Genomic DNA, 20,505 nt, shown 5'->3' with positions numbered 1-20,505 from the left:
AAAGAAAGTATGCAAATTAGTCAAAGCTCTAGTTTGATGAGGATTCTACTACCTTCTCAAGGCTTGCATTAAGTGCATTTCTCTGTCTACTTCTAAGCAACTGATATGTTTACCTTTGGGGTATGGCTCAAGTTTCCATTACAAGTTTACATATGATAAACAGAATGAGAAATACAGAAAGTGAGAAATAGTGGGAAAAATATTTTTATAAATAAAACTTCAGAAGAACATATTTTGAATATACTTAGAATATAATATCTTCATGTATACATACAACTCCAAACTCCCCCAGAAATCAAAGTAATAAGTGACCTAATACTAGAGTTAACTTTTAAAACAATTCATTTTTTAAAACAATTTCCTAACTATATTTTTTCTTTTCCTAAAGTATGGTAAACAAAAAGTTTATAATTTAACAGTGAGCTAGAAGCAGCTACATTATTATTGTACCAAGGTAGTTATGAATGCAAATAAGTTCATTTATTTAGAAAATGGTTGGTGTTGTCTTGGCACTATACAATAAAAAATGTTTTCAACGATTAGCATGTATTAGTTTACAGCTGACAGATGAACAATGGATGATATGCTCACCATTCTCTTTAATGGAACGAAAACAAAGAAGATTTATTGCATAGGATTATACAATCTCAGCTGAAAATTGTGCCCTGATTGGGATCATTAAAATCTTGGAAGAGAGTAAGGAAGCTTTTCCCGACAGCATTTTGATGTTTTGTACATTACTATTAAGCACATCATGAACCAGAAAAATTTACAGGAAACTATTATTCTTCAGGATGTTCCAGACTCTAAAGAGTTCCTAAGTGGCCTAGAAAAGTTAATGTCCTCCCTATTTATCTAACATTAGTGGAAAGTAATAGCATATCATCAAAGCTCTATTAAAAGGAAAGTTATTATTAAAATTTTAGAATAATATTCTTGAGAAAAAAGTAAATTCAAATTTCTAAAATAAGATTTTCGTTTTTCCAGTATACTTATTGGAAGCTCTTAGATTAGGTAATTTCCTAGTTTGATTTCTCTAACAGCCATTTCACCAACTCATGTTATTTGAGCTTTGTACGTGAACTTCTTGCACAAAACACAGGGGTGGGATTATGAGTTCCTTTGAACATTGCTTGTTACCAGAAAACTGCCATGTTGTCTAAAAATCTAGTCCAAGGATTGGTTATTGCAAAATACCAGGCACTAAAAAAGTCCAAGTTTGAAGAAAAAATGTTTTATGTCATCAAGAAATAGTTGGAGGAATATTCATATCACATTCAGAGTAGATCATAAGATTGGGAAAAAATAGGGCAAACAAAATCTTTGGAACACAGAGAAGCTGAAGTTCTGGACAGGGCTCTTGACACCAGTCTTGGGGGCTAGAGGAGACAAGAACAGAGCACGGGGAGTCTTCGCACTGTGGTCAATAAAATAATCATGTCAGCAAGAAGATGCTATCCTTTGCGCTAACCGATTTTTATAGGATTTCAGATCATAATTCAAAGAGAGTCCTGTTGTTTCTTGATAAGTACCACAACTGCAGGGACTCTCCCTTTGAGGAGCTACTTCCAGATAATTTTCCTTTTATCCTAGCTAAGGCTCTTATTGGTGCTTGATTTGAATGTTGCACTGTGTAAAAATCTATTAGAGATAATTTTGTGTAGATAGGACTCCTCAAGAGGGTATTGCATGATAAGGTCTTCACTTGAGAGGGAGAAGGAAGTGAGGAAAAGCTACAGAAAATTGAAGGCTAATTTAAGATTCAGCGTTGTAAATAATATTCTGCAAATGAAATTCCCACTAGAAAACTCTTCCTTAATTCCTTCAAGGAGAATTAGTTACTGCTCTGTGCGTTCATGAGCTACTTTCCTCATGCTTTTCTCACAGTTTTATCACGTGTGTATCTCTCTCCCCCCCACACACATAATGATCTACCTATCTATCTTGCTAGATTTAAAATCTCTGAGAATAACTGTCTTAATATTTTAGTATGTATCCCCATTATCTAGATCCTTGCCTGGCATATAGTAGCAACTCAATAAATGTTTAATGAGTAAAAATGAATGGAATGGTTGTTTTATCTGGACTGTATCCTAGAGTATTACCTCCAGTATGAAGCATCAAGTCAGAGTATAAAATACTGTGGTAATAGCTGAATAGAGTTTAGTCACCTGACCCTTTTATTCTCCATGGTGGGTATAGGCAGTGGTGCACTGACATATGGTTAACAACCAGGTATCCAAGAGTTCTGATTTACAGAGTTTGCTAAGTTCTGAGGAACAAATACTCCCACTATGGCTGCTTTCAAGTTACTAAGTTACCAAGTGCAGATTTGGTGTATACTACCAAGCATGGGGTTTAGAAGTACATGCATTGTTTGTACGATTCCCTGAGATTAATCTGGAGACAATGAGTAAGGGGCAATAAGATGTCCTATCTGTACAATTACTCATCCAGGGAAATCTTGTGAAAGATGGAACAGCAAAAAGAGCTTAAGGGAAAAAACTGTTAATAATAAAAAGAGTAGCCGTTAGCCTATAAGCCAAAACATACCAAGGAGCCAAGTGTCTTTTGGTCTCAGGAAAACTTGTAAGCTTAATAATTTTTCCTGGAGAATTTGTAGAGAAGGAATTATTGCTAGTAGTCAATTATGACTCTCTTAATTTAGAGCTCTGGGGGAGCTCTGTATCTATTAGCAATCAGCTGATCTCATCACCTGTTATTTATTTCCATTAACTTCTCATAAGTTTTAGAAACGGAAATGCCAGTTCTGCAATGAAATTCCAGGTTTACAGATCTCAGGTAGCTACAGAACTCATGTTTTTGCCCTTAACAAATGCATTTATCACTTTCTTCCTCAGAATCCATAACTCTTCACCCATTCTAATCTACTGTTTACTGAAATTGTTCTTAAAAACAAACAAAACGATCAATAATATCCTAATTTACCAGCCGGTAGTGTCTTTAGTTTTCTTCTTGCTTGATTTTGCTGTCACATCTAGTATTATTGAAGCCCTCTCTCCTTCTGAAATGTTTCCATAAATGTCTTCTCAGATACCGTCACTCATGGTTTCTCACCAGTCTCCCTCACTATTCCTATTCCTTCTTAATCTCCTTTGCCAGCTTCATATTCCCTGACCTGATTTTAAATTATATTTTCCCCAAATTTTGATTGTTAGCCTTTTCTTTTCACTATGAATATCTCCCCCCTTTCCCCCCAGAATGATCCAATCCATTATCTATGCATTTTCACTACCACATAATGACTAATAAATCCTTATCATCTGCTCTCACTCATCTCCCAAGCTTCAGACCTGTATTTCCAGTTATTTCCAGGGCATTGTGCATATGCTGTTTTGCAGGTACATCAAATTCATGTGGCCAAAACCAAATTTATTCTCTTTCACCCCAAACCAACTATTCATGTATCTCCCATCTCCTATAATAGGCTCAATATTGAACTAAAACATAGAAAATGTGTAAGTTATCTTTGACTTCTCCTTCTTCAATATTGTCCACTCTAATTAGTCAAGAAATATCACTTACTAATTTTACGGTAACAAATATCTGGATATTTAGCTATTAGAAGTATACGAATGGGTTTCTGGCCTTTCATGTAGGTAACTCAAGTTTACCACACCTATATATTGGTCTCAGTTGCTGCTGAACGCCTACCAATATTCTTTCTCTTTTTTTGTTCTTTACTAAAAGAATCCAGATTTATTTCAGTAGTCCAACAACGAGAACAAAAACAAACAACTTCATTTTCCAGGATTCCTTGTAGCTAGGGTGATCATTTGACTTGGGTCTGGTCACTGTGAGGTAAGCAGGAACCAGGGACTGGGGTTGGAAAGAGCTACTACTTTTCTGATTACAGTGGGCTGACTCAGCTGGGGTGGCCATTTGCTTTTCCCTCTTTTTTTTTTTTTTTCTGATTAGAGTTTAAACATGGGCAGAGGGGTGCAGCAGTCATTCTGTGACAGCGAGCATGAATGTCCTACACTAAGAACAGGGAACGGGAAGTTTGGCTCCTTAAACAGCAGTATCAGCCGTGGGCTGCTGTTTGGATTTCTTCAGATTCTCTCGTCAGGCTTTTTTTTGTTACAAACATGTGAATGCAAACCTGAATGGTATACCACTCGTTTTGTTCTGTGTCAGTAAAAATATTTTCAGACTTCATGGAAATGACTAAAGGAACATTCTTTCACTAACAATATTGAGAAAATCTATGATGCCTGAAAATCTATCATCTGATTTTGATGATGAGAAGCAACGTATCATAACGGCCACGGGCTATAGAGTTGAAATACACTGATGTGCAACTGCTCTCCCACTTACTGGTAGCTGTGCAATCTTGGGCAAGTCTCTTAACTTCTCTGAGCCTGCTGTGAGCTTTAAATGAGATCACAGGTCTTGACACATAGTAAATACTTACCATGATAATAGTGAGGCATAGTCTGTGATGAAATTATAGAGGCTCTAGACTACGATAATTCAGTTTTCATCAACATTTGGCTATCATCTCAAACATTTTGCCTTGACTTATAAAAAAAAAAAAACAACTTGAAAAGAGTTGTGAAGTCTTATTATAAATAAGTCCCTAATTCCATATCTCATTTAAAACATAAGGTATTGTCCTTTGACACCAGGTTGGCTTATTTTACGTGACGTAGGAACACACCAAACCTGACTTGGAAATTCATGTTTTTTATTCTTGAAACTATTAACCTGGGTTAGTTTTTGTAATTGTGCTTATACTTGGCATCAAGGAAAGTTAAACCAGGGAATGTAACAATCCGTGACCATAACACTAATAATTATTAAAATGTGGATAGTTTTTATGGCTTACAAAGAACTTTCAAATATTTTCTATATTGCTTCCTTAGTCATCTATTTAGATATATCCACATAAAGTAAATGGGTTTTCTTTCTTTTTCAATAACTTTAATGAGTCTTACATTTATTTGTATGCCCTTTATTTATTCAGTAATATCTCAAACAAATGTCACCTGAAATTTCTGCCTCAATTAAGAATATTCTCAAAGTCTGTTTTCCCACACTGTTAAATATATAAATAACAATACCCCATTTTGATATATATAATATTTCATGTATATCCAAGCTGACAGAGAGTAGAACAGAATGCCTGCTGTTAGTGCAAACCAACAAGCCCAGACTTTTCCAAAAGAGAGAAGAGTCAGTGTTAAAGTACTTATACCATCATTGTGACTAAATGCTTTTCCAAACCCTTGGATGAGAAACCTTTAAGATCTAGCTAGAATTAAGAAATATCATAAAGAAATGCTCCTTAGCCACAAGCATCCCTGATACTTGGTCCTTTGTAAATATTTTTAAATATCCCGTGGCTTATTTTTGTAATTTTGAGAGAATATTTATATTGTTTATTAGGATATAAGGTGGAGATATTATAGATATTGAGTGGCAAGCTAGCATCCCCAAAGCTGCAACAGAAATAAAACATGAGAACATAGCATTAGGACGAAGGTCCTGAGAATGTGAAGCAGGCAGAAACATGACAAAAATGAATGGACTAGGGATATGGAGAAGGCTCCTTTCCAAATAATAATACCTTAGAAAGCATAGAGTAACTCAAGGCACTCGTATCTAAGAAGATCGGGGCTAAATAATAGCCTGAATAACCACGAAGTGCTGAGAAACGTGAAAGGATGTGAGCATCGCCCTGACTTACCAAATTCAGGAATAGGGCAGATATAATTACATTCTGTTGAAAATCTGTAAGAGGCCCACTACTCTGATTCCTTGTGTTAGAAGATACAGCAGCATTAGTTGGGTTTGCATTAAGACCATTTGGGATGAAGGCAACAGTCAAAACATGGTGAGGAATAACATTTACATCTTGCTTAGACTAGAGCAGTAGCCTCTGAATAGGACTTCTGTCTCTAATCTCCCTTATAAATGCATCTTAAGATGCACTAGATTTAATATCTGTTCATATTGGTGACTTCTTCAAATATCTTCAAAGCCCATGGTTATAATAAAGAACATTCTAGATTTTTAACCGAGTGATCCAAAGCGCTCTGTAACCTAGTCCCTGTCAGCTTATCCATCCTTATCTCCTAATATGTATCGCGACTTGTGTATTTCCATTCTAAGGAACTACTAACTATTCCTTAAACATACAGCTTGTGCTCACATGCGTCTGCAACTTTGCTTCAGGTCTTCCTCTGCCTGACATGTCCTCCACCTCATGGATTATTCTATAACGTATTCCCAGGTTTCTCCAAGCCAAATGAGCATTTCTCTTCTAACGCTTCCTTTGCATGGCTAAGTTTTATTATATCAGATAACACAGCCTATTTTGTAAGAGCATCACTTATGTACCTGTGTTTCCCTCATTCAATTATGAACTCCTAGATTGGAAGGATTTAGCCTGCTTGCCTCTTTCCTTCCATCCATCCCTCCTTCCTTTGTTTCCTTTCATCCTCTCATCCTCTCTTCTTTTTTCATTTCTCCCTCCCTTTCTCCCTTCCTCCATTCACTCAGTCCTTCATTTGATTGCATTTCAATTGATTGTTTTTCTGGAAACTTTTTTTTCTTTTAACATTGCAGAACCAGATGCCAGAATTACAGCTGATCAGCTTCAGAGAATTATCAGGCATGCAGTTCTGAGTTTTAGAAAAGAGGGAGCTACCAAACGTCCCCTGAGATTACAAAATATGTTCAGACACACAAGGGGACTCGCATAGAGCCACTCTTTGTTTAAGAAAAAAGCCCAGGAAAGTTATTTGATGCTGACACATACTTTTAGTTATTCGCTCATCACTGAGTTATTAAAAAGAAATCACAGTATTTTAAAGTTGAAAGTGACCTCTAAGAGGATATAATCTAGCTTCTTAATTTTGAGGATGAGAAAATTAAAAAACAGTGTCGTGACTAAGTTTATGCAACTTGTTACTACTGAGGTCTTTCTATGTCTTTCCATTAAAAAATGTGTTAACTGTAATTTCATGTTCAATGGGATACCAGGCAAGCATATAGAGAACCTAAGTCATTTCTTTTTTAAATAGTCACAGTTTGAAGTATATATTTTAAAATAAAGACTTTCTTCATTTTCTGAAATTTTTAAAACTCTACCTAAAATGACATGTATAACCAGAATACAAAAACTGTATAAAAATAACAATACAACAAAACTTGTAGCTATAACTGGATAGATCTTAAACAAACAAAACTTTAAAATAATTAAAAAAACAGTAGCTTGCAAACTAATAAAAAGATAAAGATGTTCTATGTCCTATGGAAATAACCCCTTTACATTCCATTTAAAATCAGGTCATCTTTTGGGGTGGGGCTCAAAATGGTAATGGGCTTAAGAAGTAACATGTTCTTATATGACTGGACCTTGAAGACTGTTAGCTTTGCTGTGAGTATGCCTAGTCATGAAAATGACCTGAAAAGGGCCAATCTTAAAATCACAGCCATTTCTCTGTTAGTCAGGAAGCTGTATTGAACTAATAAATTTTTGTTCACCCATGAGAATGAAGTTCACTGTAAGGTTTTTCTATTACCCCTGTGTCTCATGTATAATAAATAATAAAAATAACAACCATTACTGGGTGCTCCCATGTGCCACGCTAAGTTCTGTACCCTTTTACACACACTATTTCTACCTCTTGAAGTTATCACCAGGAAAAAGTTCTTTCTCTTATAGGTTAGCTCTATTCTTTTCAGACTAAAGTATTTATTTTGCAATCTTTGAAACTGATGAAATAGAAATAATCAAAATTCCATATTTAGGAAAACATTAGTACATTTATTTTGCTAATAAATAATATCCTTCCAACTGAAAAAAAATTACAACTAATTTTTTCGTGTGTTTTGTATTATTATGTAATAAAGATGTAGACATGTTCAATTAGCCAAATTGAACTGAAATTATAGGTGTAGATAGCTCCATGCTTCCTTAGTTGACTGACTGCCTAACTGACTAAAGGTTTCGAATTGAGGGTCAATTCAAACCTAGTTGTCCAATATTTCACGTGAAGTAATAGGCAAAGATATTACACATATAAATTTATTCTCTAAATCATATTATGCCATAAGTTAATTTAAAAATATATAGATTCAATCTTTTGTGAGAATATATCTAATAGAGAATCCGACACTGATCAGAGATTACTGAATCAATTAGATGAAGGAAATGAAATATAGAATGTCTACTTCAAACCTAATTTAAAGTATTAGGCCATGAAATTAAATGATTTTATTAATTAATAATGAGGTTGCCTAAAAACCAAATGTTAATACATAGTGTTTTTCAATGCAGCCTTCAAAGTACCAAGTAGCACTTTATAGATTACAAAGTCCCTCAATTTTTACACATAAAAAAGCTGGGCTGTGAAGAACTATTGGGTAGTTTATCCAAAGTCTTATTACATAAGTGGTAGAATAAAAATTAGGGCCCAAATCTTCTAATTTTTTCTCAGCCTTCTTCCTACTATGATTAACTATGGACACAAACCAATAATTAAATGCCCATTAGAAAGTTTGCTTCTGACTGTCATACAAAAACCTACCCACATCTTCTCCCAAAGTTCGTAACTTGTCCTTCCCTTGGTACAAAATATTTGACATTCACCTCCTCTAAAGCTTTTTCCAAACATATGCCTTCCCTGACAGTCTAGCTTTCTCTCAGCACTGATGTCCATATTCATTCATGCAAAAATATTCCTTTGAGTGCTTAAAAGCGTTTGCCACTAGAGAGACTACCAAGATGAAAAAATATAGTCCCCATTCTCAAGAAGATAAAAAATAAGCAAATAATTATCACATAAGGCAGAATATATTTATTTTAAGAGGTGATAAATGCCATGGTTGGTTCAGAAGGTATATACGTTTTCATATTTCTCTGTTGTTTTGAACATTCTTATACATGTAATTTTTTATATGTCAATACTTAATGCTTCCAGATTATATGGAATTTGAGTTGGAAATAATGTTTCTGCCCTATTTATCACCTTTTCTTCCTTCTTTGTTTCCCATATCCTCCTTGATTTCATAAAGCAAGATCTCTCTCCTCTTGGTGACCCGTATCATTGAACCCTTGAATTCCCTGTAAGGTATTCTAGTTAACAAGCCAGCAGCTCTGGAGGCTTGATGAAAGCAAAGGTGAATGAATGAATTTTTTTTTCTGGAGGTAAAAGAAAATGTTTCTTCCATGTATTCTTAGGCAATATATAAAAAGAAATTATGCTATTGGCAACAGCAGCTATTGTTCATACACTGACCCTTTTAGCAGCAGGTAGCTGAATACAAGTTACTTAAAATTCTTTTGTCAGTTTTTAGCAACATTATATTTACTAAAAAGGGAGAAATTATAATTTTTTTTCTGTAATTTTATAGTGTTCTATAACATATGAAGTGTTGCCCTAGTTACCTGAAATGAATTCTTCATAATTAAAAAATATCCTCTCCATATTTCTTGGCCTGACATGTGGTGATATAGTAATGGGTGGCAATTAACAAATACATGTAAAGAAAAAAAGACCCACGGCTTGAATGTCAAAACCAAATTATGGTCGAGGAAACCATATGTAAATTTAAATGTGGTTTTATCACTAAGCAAAATAATTTAAAAACTGAACTTGCAAGCACAAAAAATATTTCATCTCCTAGGATATGACAAGGTAGTTGGAGAAAGAGAAAAAGTAACAAAATTTTAGCAGTTTTAAAGTTTGAAATGAAATAGCTATAGTTACTTGTTTTAAAATCTCTATTCATATTATAACCAAATACACTTTTATAAGGCAGTAAAAGTTATTTTAAAAGACCATTAATTGTTTGTTAGAAATATGTTGTGCTTGAACTGTGTATCCGCCAAATTCACATATCGTAGTCCTAATTCCTCGTACCTCAGAATGTGACTGTACTTGTAGATAGGGCCTTTAAAGAAGTAAGTAAGGTAACATGAGGTCATATGGGCGGGTCCTTAGCCAATTCACAGAGAAATGACCTTGTGAACACACAGCAAGAAGATAGCCATCTGTAGCCAAGGACGGTCTCAGAATAAACCAAACCTGTCAACACTTTGATCTTAGACCCCAAGCCTCCGGAACGGCGAGAAAATTAATTTCTTTTGTTTAAGCTACTTAGTCTGTGGCATTTGGTTGTGGCAGTCTTAGCAAACTAATACAAGATGTTGAGGAAAAAAGGTACCTAAAGTTGGAAACTTTAGAATTCAAAGATTACTCACACATAAAAACCCCGAATTTCTAAAATTCCACTAGAATTATTTACCATTAAGTTTTTAAGTATGGATCTTTTACTTAAAGTGAAGTATATTTGTATTTATGAGACAAGGAAGAAATGAATAGCTATTGCTTCCATCAGTTAAAATATGGAGAAGAGAAATTGTCCTTTGCCTCACCTCTAGGGTGTGTGTGTGTGTGTGTGTGTGTGTGTGTGTGTGTGCAGATATAGATAAATTCGTGTGCAAAAATAATTTTCTCTCTCTCTCTTTAAATTAAAGTTGAAGTACATCCAGTTTGCTAGAGAATAGAAATGGCAAGAAAAATAATTTTGGATAAAGATTTGACTAAACTGGTAAAAATAATACAACCCTAATCAATTTTTAGACTTTTAAAATTATCCTTAATCTTTATACTTTAGCTCCCTTTCCACCCATATATTTTTAGGATTACCTTAAAGATATGCTTAGCTGTACCTAGTAGATTGTTGATGGCAACAAATATAGACCTGAGCCCCGAAGGGCTTTGGTAAGAGCAAGTTATCTGCTGGAAATGATTCTTCTTTTTCTTCTTCTTCCCCACCATCATCATCATCATCACCACCACCATCATCATATCACAGCTAACATTTATGTATTCCTTACTACATTCCAAACTCTGTTTGAGAGCTATACATATACATAAATAGATTTAATCTTGAAAGCAATCCTATGAGGTAGGTACTATATTTTAGCACATCTTCCAGAATAAGAAACCTAGGCACAAGGATGTTAACTAACATGCCCAAGGCCACTCAAATATTGACAGGTAGGATTTGAACCCAGGCAGTTTGGTTTGAGAGTCCACATTTTTAATACTACTCTGCAGTCTATATTTAATCATAGTCACTAAAAACAAATTGCAGACTGACTAACAAAACTGGCTATGTATCTCTATTACTGTAATCAAGACTTCAAAAGTTGTGCTGTGAACATGGCTGCTACTGTGGTTATGAATAATGCACACCAATGGCAAGAAGGTATACTTCCAATGGCCTCTTCTCCCATGAAGATATATTGATCATCCATTCCTTTATTTATCTCACAGATAAAGAAGAAATTACATAAATGTATATAGAAAAATTTTTCATTAGTTTTAAATTCTATTTGGTGGGTGTAATAGAATATAGATGAGAAATCTACCTTCACTGGCATGAATAAGAAAATACGGAAGAGGCAAAAGAGAATATAAAGGCTTTTAAAATATGATTTTTCTCTAGTTCCTTTTTCATTTCAATTTCCAACTCTCTTTTCATTAGGCTTATATAGCCATTTGTCAAGTTTGTAGGTGAGACTGAAGTTGTTTCAATCTGGCCTTGATAAGACTACCAGTAATATCTCTTGTGCTTCAGGGGCCGTATTATATGGCTGCTCTTACTTACTAGCTTAATAACCTACATTTTAAAAGCTAGTTTTATCTCTCTTTATAAATATACTTTTGATAAAGGAACAACCAGAGACTGATTGCAGACAAGTACACAGCAGGTGACTAATAAAAGGCTTGGAAGCTGTCTGGCTCCAAGACAAGCAGCCTGACAGTCCAGAAGGGTTATGGCCTGGTTTGGGGCCAGAAAGCAATCTAAAGTATGCAGAACTCGGGACAGAAGTCACCCTCAACTGGGGAAGGAGAGGAGAGAATGTTAAGAAGTGACAACTGCACCCACACTCTGACTTTCTCAGAACCTTGGTGGCAAAGTTTGGAAGCTTGGTAGTAAGAATGCTTCCGGGTAACGTGACTTGTCTCTCTTTTCCTCCTATGCTCCCATATGAGCAACTTCACTTAATTCCAGGAGTTTCTCTTGGGATTTTGCTACAGATCTTGAAGCTAGCTGACTGCAGGGTTATAAAGAAATGAAGGCAACACAGCAGAATAGAAGGGTAGAGAAAGGGGGTGTTGCACTGAAGAAATCCAGATGCAGCCACCGGCATTCCTGCCGTGTTATCTTCATCAGTGAGTGGTAAGATTTCTTGACCTGGCCAGGGATGGAGACCACAGATAGGGGACCTTAATTCTGATTTTTAAAGATGAAGCCATTCTGTCAGATATTTGGCTGGACAAAGCCTATCAGAGTTTCCTGAAAATCTGAATCCTGCCTCTGTGTACGAAGTAATAAACTGCTTCTTCCAAGAAAGGAAGCTTCATTACTTCCTCTGGGACATTTTAACTTCCTCCGTGAGGGCCTTGCAGAGTAGAGACTGAGTTACTGAGATCACTCCTATTGGAATTTCTCTGCTCTATTCGTCAGAGGATCCCACCTCACTCACACCAGCACAGCGGGGTCTGTTTCATGTGAGTACCAAGTTCCGGATGCTTCAGCAGCAATCCCTCCAGTGGGCACAAAGCCTACTTCAGCTGTTCTGTTGCTGGCCTGTGTTATATGCTGCTAGCTTTTTCTGCTTAGGCCAAAAAATTTTCCCAAGCATTTTATTTCAATCACTGCTATAAAATAAGCCTCCATTTCTTCGCTTCTCCTAAATATATGTATTTTCAAGCATTTGCTTAGTAATTTGTACGAGCCCACCTATCCATGTTTACAATTTTACTTTTTATAAATGTAGTCTTTCAGTATTCAGATTAAGGAGCAGCGAAACGGCCAGGCCTACATGTGTGCCCGTTAACTGCTTTCCAAGGGCCAGGCTCATTTAACATCAACCCTGATAACCTAATTTCTTCATTTCAGCAATTTAGTGTGTAATTTCTCACCACACATCATGTTTCAGCCTCTTGTTTTTTTTTTAAAATCCATATCCCTTGAAGATTCATAAATTCTTTCCCCCTAAATTGAATTTTTCCTTTTAGATTTCTGATGCTTGAATTCTCTGAGAATAAAAGGAACATTCAATGACCTCTGAGTTGCCCTAAAATCCTTTTCATTAGCTCAATTATTTCTTCACCGTTTCGTTCTGCCCTTGTCATATTCTCATGCCCATGATTACATTTGCTGTTGTTATTGTGAAAATTAAAGCAAATATTACCTGCACCACTTATTCCGCGCTTCACTAAATGCTAAGCCATTTCTATACATCATCTCTTTTCATCCCAATCATGACCCTCTGAAAGAGATCCCAAAGCCTGGTTTAACAGATGAAGAAACTGAGAATAAGCGGTTAACCTACCCAAAGGCACCCAGGGGGAGTTTGCTTGAGTCCAGGCAGTGTTCTCACCTGCCGCACTACACTCCTTTACTGCTGTCACTTTGATGACACTGGAGTCTCTAAGTACTCCTGTTTACAAACGTCCAACTTATAAACAGCCCATATGTAGCCACTCCTAACCTGCCCCAACCTGTCTCCCTTTTCTGGTGTCCCTATTGCCTGTGTCTTGAAAGTCCATTTAAAACACTTAAGGCTGGCACTGAATATGTATTCTCAGCGCAGAGAAGAGAATAAAGTCTAATAAAGGGAACGGTTTAGTTAACAGTGGTGACATATTTGTCAAAAATACTTTGTTTTGAACTGAGTTTTTTTTTTTACATTGTTATTGCCTGCAATTCCATCAATGTGAGTTTTAGTTGTATTTAAAGGTTTTTTAAAATGACACTATTTCGGCATTGTCTTATTCATATTATAACGTAAATTACTTTAGTTGGATTGCTTTCCTTGTGATGGGCCTCTTTGAAATTGGCGAATGGGTCCTTAAAGGACAAAACTGCTGGGAACAAAGCGACAAGTACGAGGATCAGGTGTGCAAAATGAATGGAGAAAAACTCTTCTCCTTTCTACATTGTCCCCTGCTCCCAGAACACTAACTTAGTGTATTAGATTAAGAGTTAAATGGATTAATATAGACCTCTGGTCCACATTTGAAAAGTTCTGCACACTATGTGGCCTATATTACCTAATTCTAGGGAGATAAATAAGGAAGGAAACAGAAAATGATAATATGGCTTTATATACAGCAGTTATGCTGTAATAAAAATATTTTGTGATAATTTTGTGAAAACATTACTATTTTAAAAAGAGCATCATTTCTCCAGAGTTGAGCTCCAAATAAATACTGTACCAATGAACTGCACAGCATTCTCTATTGAAATGTTAGGGGCTACCCTTTCAAAAAATATCTTCTGAGATCATTTAAAAATAATAAATATGGCTAATTAAAAAAATAAACATTACTTAAATAAACATCAAACTCTACATATTAATTTTCATATACATATATATACACACCGTTTGGCCTCAATATTATTGAGAGTATTCTATGTATTTTAAAAAATCATCTATATTCTTTCTGAAAGTATATTGGGAGATAAACAAATAAAACAAACGGGTGTCAGTGGAAGACATGTTTCTACAAGTTTTAATATTTTATTAGGACTACATGCCTTGGTATTTGGATTCTATAAAATGAATAAATGAGAGATTAGAGTAGAAGAGATGCCACAAAAGAAAAAGTGTATCTATTTAGCCCTAAGAAGAAATACAACAAAGTCTGGGAAGACACAGGTATCATTTCTGACATCAAGTTGAAAAGGTTAGGGATGTGTCTGAAGTACTATATCACTACAAAACTATTTTCCATGAAATCCACTGAACCTATTTGAAGTTATTCATATTTTTATTTTAGAAAAAAAATTACAGAAGTTTAGGGCCTGCTGAGTAAAGGCAAGGCTATTTTTATTTGTCTTGAATTTACCTTTCTCTGGCTTTAGGCCTATGTCATTTCTAGCACACCAGAATTCCATGATGAACAATTCTACATGCACCATGTGAGTATTCATGTAATTTGAGGAAGAGCTTGGTGGTTTGGAGGATGATGCTGATGTAGGAATCTCTGCCTCTTCTAGGTTGTACTAGACCTAGGAACTAGGCCTAGTTTCTAGTTTCGGGGGAAACTAGAAACCTGTGCTACCTACCACATATGCATATCCAACCTAGCCAGTTACGCTTTACTTAGTAAGTCTTGACTTTACCAAAGAATGGAGTATAATGGAGAGAAACTGAAGGTTAAGTAGGTAAGGATAAAATAAACCTAATGTATAAAAATCCAAACAGCTCTTCTCTAATACACAGATATAGACCACAAGTATTGCATGATTGCAACGATTACATTACTGAGTCACAGAACACGTAATAATTAAATGTCATAAGTTTTGCTATTTTCGTTCTCTTATAAAATCTTAAATAGCTACATCAGAGAAAAGTCTTTTCATGACTTTGACCATGAATGATATCATGAACCTAAAAATGTTTTGAAAATATAAAGGCAGTGAAGGAGAAGAGTCTCCCTCAGTAGATCTCATACCTCAACTTATTCCCAAAAAGGAGCTCAAAAGGATTCTCAATAAAAAACCTTTTGAGCTCCTTACAAGAGCTCATGGGTATGTATTTTGTTCTAACCACTCTTTAATAAACCAGATTCAACTAAAATACTATGAAATTGAAAAAAATTCCTAGGTATGGGAAAACCACAGCTATTCTCCCTAAACATTTTGAGGGTGTTGGGGCCTTTTAGATTTTATAAAATAAAAAATTCTAAAAGATTAGTTCTTTAGATCATTGAAGATTTTCATTTCTTTAATCTCCTATGTTATATAGTGATTTTTTAATAAGGCAATTTCTATCCCTAAAAGTTGAAATATAAACACATTATAAATTTTAGCATAATAATAATCATGGGGCCATTGCATTATATGTTCGTGTCTAACTAATGTGCATTCAGAAGTTGAAGAAAACCTGATGGTTTCATATGATTAATTGATTATCTTACAACTTTTAAAAAGAAAAATGTCTTGCCTTTGAATGGTAATCTTGCTCCAGTCTGGGGTCTGATCCGGCTACCTGTTTGTATTTGTTAATTTTCATTTGGCGATTTCTCTCGTCTATATCCATAGCACCTATCGAGTAGAAAAAAACCCATAAAATTAATGTTCAGTTCTTATTTCTGAGCCCCACTTACAGGATGTATAATAGAAGAAATGCTAGGCTGATATATCACTTTCATTCAAGGTAGTACGTACAAATTAAATGTCATCTATTATTTCTTGAGTTTATTAAAAGTATTCAATTTGGTGAACAAAAGCATGATGACTAAATATGTAAGAAAAAAAGTTTTAATCTGAGTAAGATGTAAATGAGTTTCAACAGAACAACAAATCTCAACTAGAGAGAAAACACTTTCTGGTACATGTACGCCCAGGAGAATATATTTGATAACACATAAACTTGACAGCAATAATACTATAAAACTTTAGCCTATAATTCATCAGGATTTGCTTTATTTACTGAAAAATAGTTGTAAGTCTAATTGGTTTCAAATACAATTTTACAGTTGTGTTTAGAAACCATTATCATAAAACTAGCACATGTGTGAAAGCAGGTTGCCCCAGCTTGTATGGATCTTTTGAACTTGAATTTTCTAGAACCAGGGCCAAGAAAGAAGCACTCGGAATAATACTCCTGAGAACATACCATGCCAGTAAAGACACTGAAATCATTTCAGAAAAAAACAAAACAAAACAAAACAAAACATGGAAGGAGGTGAGAAAGTGAGATGGTAAGCCTATTATAAAATAAGATTAATACTCTCTATAACAGGTCCTACCTACAAACACATCAATTATAGGTATCAAGAGGGTCTTTAAAAACTTTGCTTAGAACAAGAACTAAATTCAGTTAGCAAATCTTAGCAAACATGAAAAAATGTTTTTAAGGTATATTTATAACTTTAATCAAAGAGATTTTATAGGAAAATTCCATTTCTCATAAATATGCATAATGGAAAAACAAAATCTCAATTGCATACTACAAATATACAAACTGGGAAAAATAATCACAGCTTACTGGGCTCAAGTGGGTATCTACAACAAAATGTTGTCATGTAAATTCATAACCACTGAGTGTGGGTAGAAATGTAAGCATACACATATATGCCCTTCACTTAACATCATAACTTTTTAGAAACCGCAAGTTCTCTAGACAAAAGTGTGCCCATTCAAAAATAAGTATTTTAGTAGTCATCCTGAAAACAATGTCATTGTATATCAGATAATTCTTGTTAGTGACAAATTCTGAGTAAAAATCTGTTAATTAAAATAAGATTTAAAAAAGGAAAAAATTCCAAAAAGGAGTACGAAAATCTTGAATAAAAGAATGTATCTTGAATAAAAGAGTCTATATTCCATGACCTCTAAGTATAACAGAAAATTTAAGTCAACTATTCAATAAAGTGAGCCAAATTATTCTTTTTAAGAGTCTTGTTTTAGTAATGATTTGAGTGATTAATTCTGTGCCAAATTATAAAATAGGGGATGAGGGTGTTGGGAATGTTAATATAAATTGGATAAAACATAAAATCAAGTGAGTGCTTCCATGATACGAATGTGAAATACAGTCAAGTATAAATGTCTACTTGTCTATTAAAATACAACATTGGAATTATTTGTACCTCCAGAGATATTCTCAGGAAAACATGTTTATTTTCTTCAAGGGCAAGGGAACAAAAAAAGCTATCCCCGCATCAAAGAAATTATGTGTAAAGAATATTAATTAACTAAATTGAGTGGGAAGTTCTTTTAAAAAGTTTCATTTTGATATCATAGTAGCAAGATACTATATTAATTCGAATAGCACCAATAGACAAAGAAGTTAAAACACATTTTATATATACATATATAAATTTATGTAACATACATATAGATATATATACACATACACACATACATATGCATTTTCTAATATTTAGACTATTTTCTGGACATCAGCCTCCTATGAAGCTACATTAAATTCTTTCTAATTCCTAGGCAGTCATGTGATATATACTGGCAGAAGTTGACAAACTTGTTCTGTAAAAGGGCCCGATAATAAATATCTTAGGCTTTGCAGGCCGTATGTTTTCTGCCACAACTCTGCCATTGTAACATGAAAGCAGGTATAGAGTGTGCATACACAAATGAGTGGCAATGTTCTATTAAAACCTTATTTACAAAGCAGGCAGCGGGCCAGATATGGTCTGTGGGCAATGGTTTGCTGATCCCTGCATTAAAGCATAATGTTTTTTTATTAAAATAACGAACAAAAAAACCCACACTGATTTAATATTGCTTTGCAAAAGAGCCTTTCTCCTCAGTAATGGTTTAAAGATTTTGTAGAATCAGGTTTATGGAACATCACTTATATTTAACAGATCATTGGAGGGCCTAAGAAGAATATTAATCTGTATTTGCTCTAAGTAAACAAAGATGCAAGTAGAGTGATATAATTATTTAAGTATGTTATCAACTAAATTCCAATCTCAAACACATCTTTCATCTCCAGACTCAATTATCATCTATAGACAGTCCTTAAACGAAAAAAAATTTTTGTTAGAGCCTTAACTAATGATCTCTCAAGTGACTATCTTAGTGGATATACAGTCAACAAACTTGTATAAATATACGTTTAGCTTAGAACTTTAAATTCTCCCAGGAGGCTAATCCTTAGGACAAACCACACATTTCTCTCTCCAAAACTATTTGGCTCATGTGAAGTGTTCCATTCCTTTTCTACATTTTTATCAACCTATTCTCATAAGATAAACACTTCACAAACAATAATATCCTTAGAGAGAAAAGTATCCTACTGGTAAAGAGATCCATTATAGGAAATAGAAAACTGTCTTCTATTGAAACTTCCCAAATAATTAATTACAATGTGATAAAGGGCCGCTTTAACAAATCTAATTGATTTTCATGAAATACATAGAGATATAATAAATGTAATCTGAACATAAAATTTTATCTGAGACAATTTTTGAAGTTAAAGAAGTGTATTATACGTATAGTAGAAACATATTTTTTAAAAATTAAGTATATTTTGCCAAACTATTAAGGAAAGGAAAAAATTACTTTTGGTAACTATCGCATTGAATCCTAGTTTACAAGACTTTTCTTGTGAGAAAATACAAGGTTGAAGAGGCACAAAACGAAACAAGATTACAGACTATAATGGTGACAATGACAGAATTCACGTATTCCAAACGAACAAGGCTTAAAAGGGCCAAATTCACATAATCTCTAAGTGTTAAACTCAGCATTTAGGTATGTACCAAATGAATGCAATAAAGAAAAAGGTATGATCAGTGTATGTAGCTATTTGCTTACTTCTAGGTGACAATTGCACAGGAGAAAGCATGGTTACATGTGTCTATTTTCTACTTTCAGTAGGGTAGACTATAAAAACAACTTATTGATACCTTTTTAGTCAGAAGAATAAGAATAGACATTGTTAAAAATGGCTACATAAGATATAATGAGATAAATAAGAATAAATAAAAATATATATGAGATAAATGAGAAATGTAGTATTTTGTTGTATTATTTTATTTTCTTTTAAAAAATTTTTTTAACGTTTATTTATTTTTGAGACAGAGAGAGACAGAGCATGAACGGGGGAGGGTCAGAGAGAGAGGGAGACACAGAATCCGAAACAGGCTCCAGGCTCTGAGCTGTCAGCACAGAGCCCGATGCGGGGCTCGAACTCACGGACTGTGAGATCATGACCTGAGCCGAAGTCGGCCACTTAACCAACTGAGCCACCCAGGCGCCCCTATATTATTTTATTTTCAAAGGCAGAGTAATTAAAAAAAATATTGTCCCTGATTTTACTGAATATTTTAACTGTTCTTTCAATATCGGCTAACTGTGAAGAAACTTATTTTTCAGATTGACAGTCATTGACAGCTATTGACAAAAAAACTGATGGTCATTTATAGGAATGTTTTCCAAAGTACCTGATGTACAATGATAAAAAGTAAACTGTTTCAAAATACTACATATTTGGTGCTGTGCATCAAAAGGCTTTACAATGGTCATGTTTTTGAACCTGAAATTTCACTTCCCAGGGTTGTTCCTAAAGACATAAATCAACGTGCAGGATGTACATACAGGTATATTTACTGCCACATTGCTTGAAAATTGTAAAGTCCTGGGAGAAGAAACTCTAGGTGTCCGACTACAGGGGTTGGTGAACTGCACTCGTGGTGTATCTATAAGATAAATGCATCCATGAAGTAGTGCATGTGATGTGCATGTGCATTCACGTCCGTAAATATGAAGACACTGCAATTAGTAATTATAAAACATTAAATGGTGATATAGTACTATAGTTTCTGAACTATAATCTAAAAAACTATATATATATTCATAAAAATATATATGCACATAACCTATACAAAAGACAAAGGGATAAGGGGAAAAAATGAAGATTTCTATACCAGAATGTTAGCAGTTATCACTGGTTATTGAAATTAAGTGCTATTG

At 34.5% G+C, this 20,505-nt stretch overlaps 1 protein-coding gene across 5 annotated transcripts in view; it reads right to left on the bottom strand.

Moving 5' to 3' along the window:
- Positions 1 to 20,505, bottom strand: part of RIMS2 (regulating synaptic membrane exocytosis 2) — a 600,294-nt gene that overhangs the window by 133,989 nt on the left and 445,800 nt on the right. For all 5 annotated transcript variants that reach the window (XM_042923146.1, XM_042923145.1, XM_042923139.1 and 2 more), the window contains one exon: positions 16,004 to 16,104. In XM_042923146.1, coding sequence (XP_042779080.1) covers positions 16,004 to 16,104 — 101 coding nt within the window. The remainder of the gene's footprint in view (positions 1 to 16,003; positions 16,105 to 20,505) is intronic.

This window comes from Panthera leo, chromosome F2 (assembly GCF_018350215.1).
Source record: "Panthera leo isolate Ple1 chromosome F2, P.leo_Ple1_pat1.1, whole genome shotgun sequence".
Classification (NCBI taxonomy): Eukaryota; Metazoa; Chordata; class Mammalia; order Carnivora; family Felidae; genus Panthera; species Panthera leo.
Note: the sequence above shows the minus strand (reverse complement) of the source record. Positions and strands in the feature narration are given on the sequence as shown.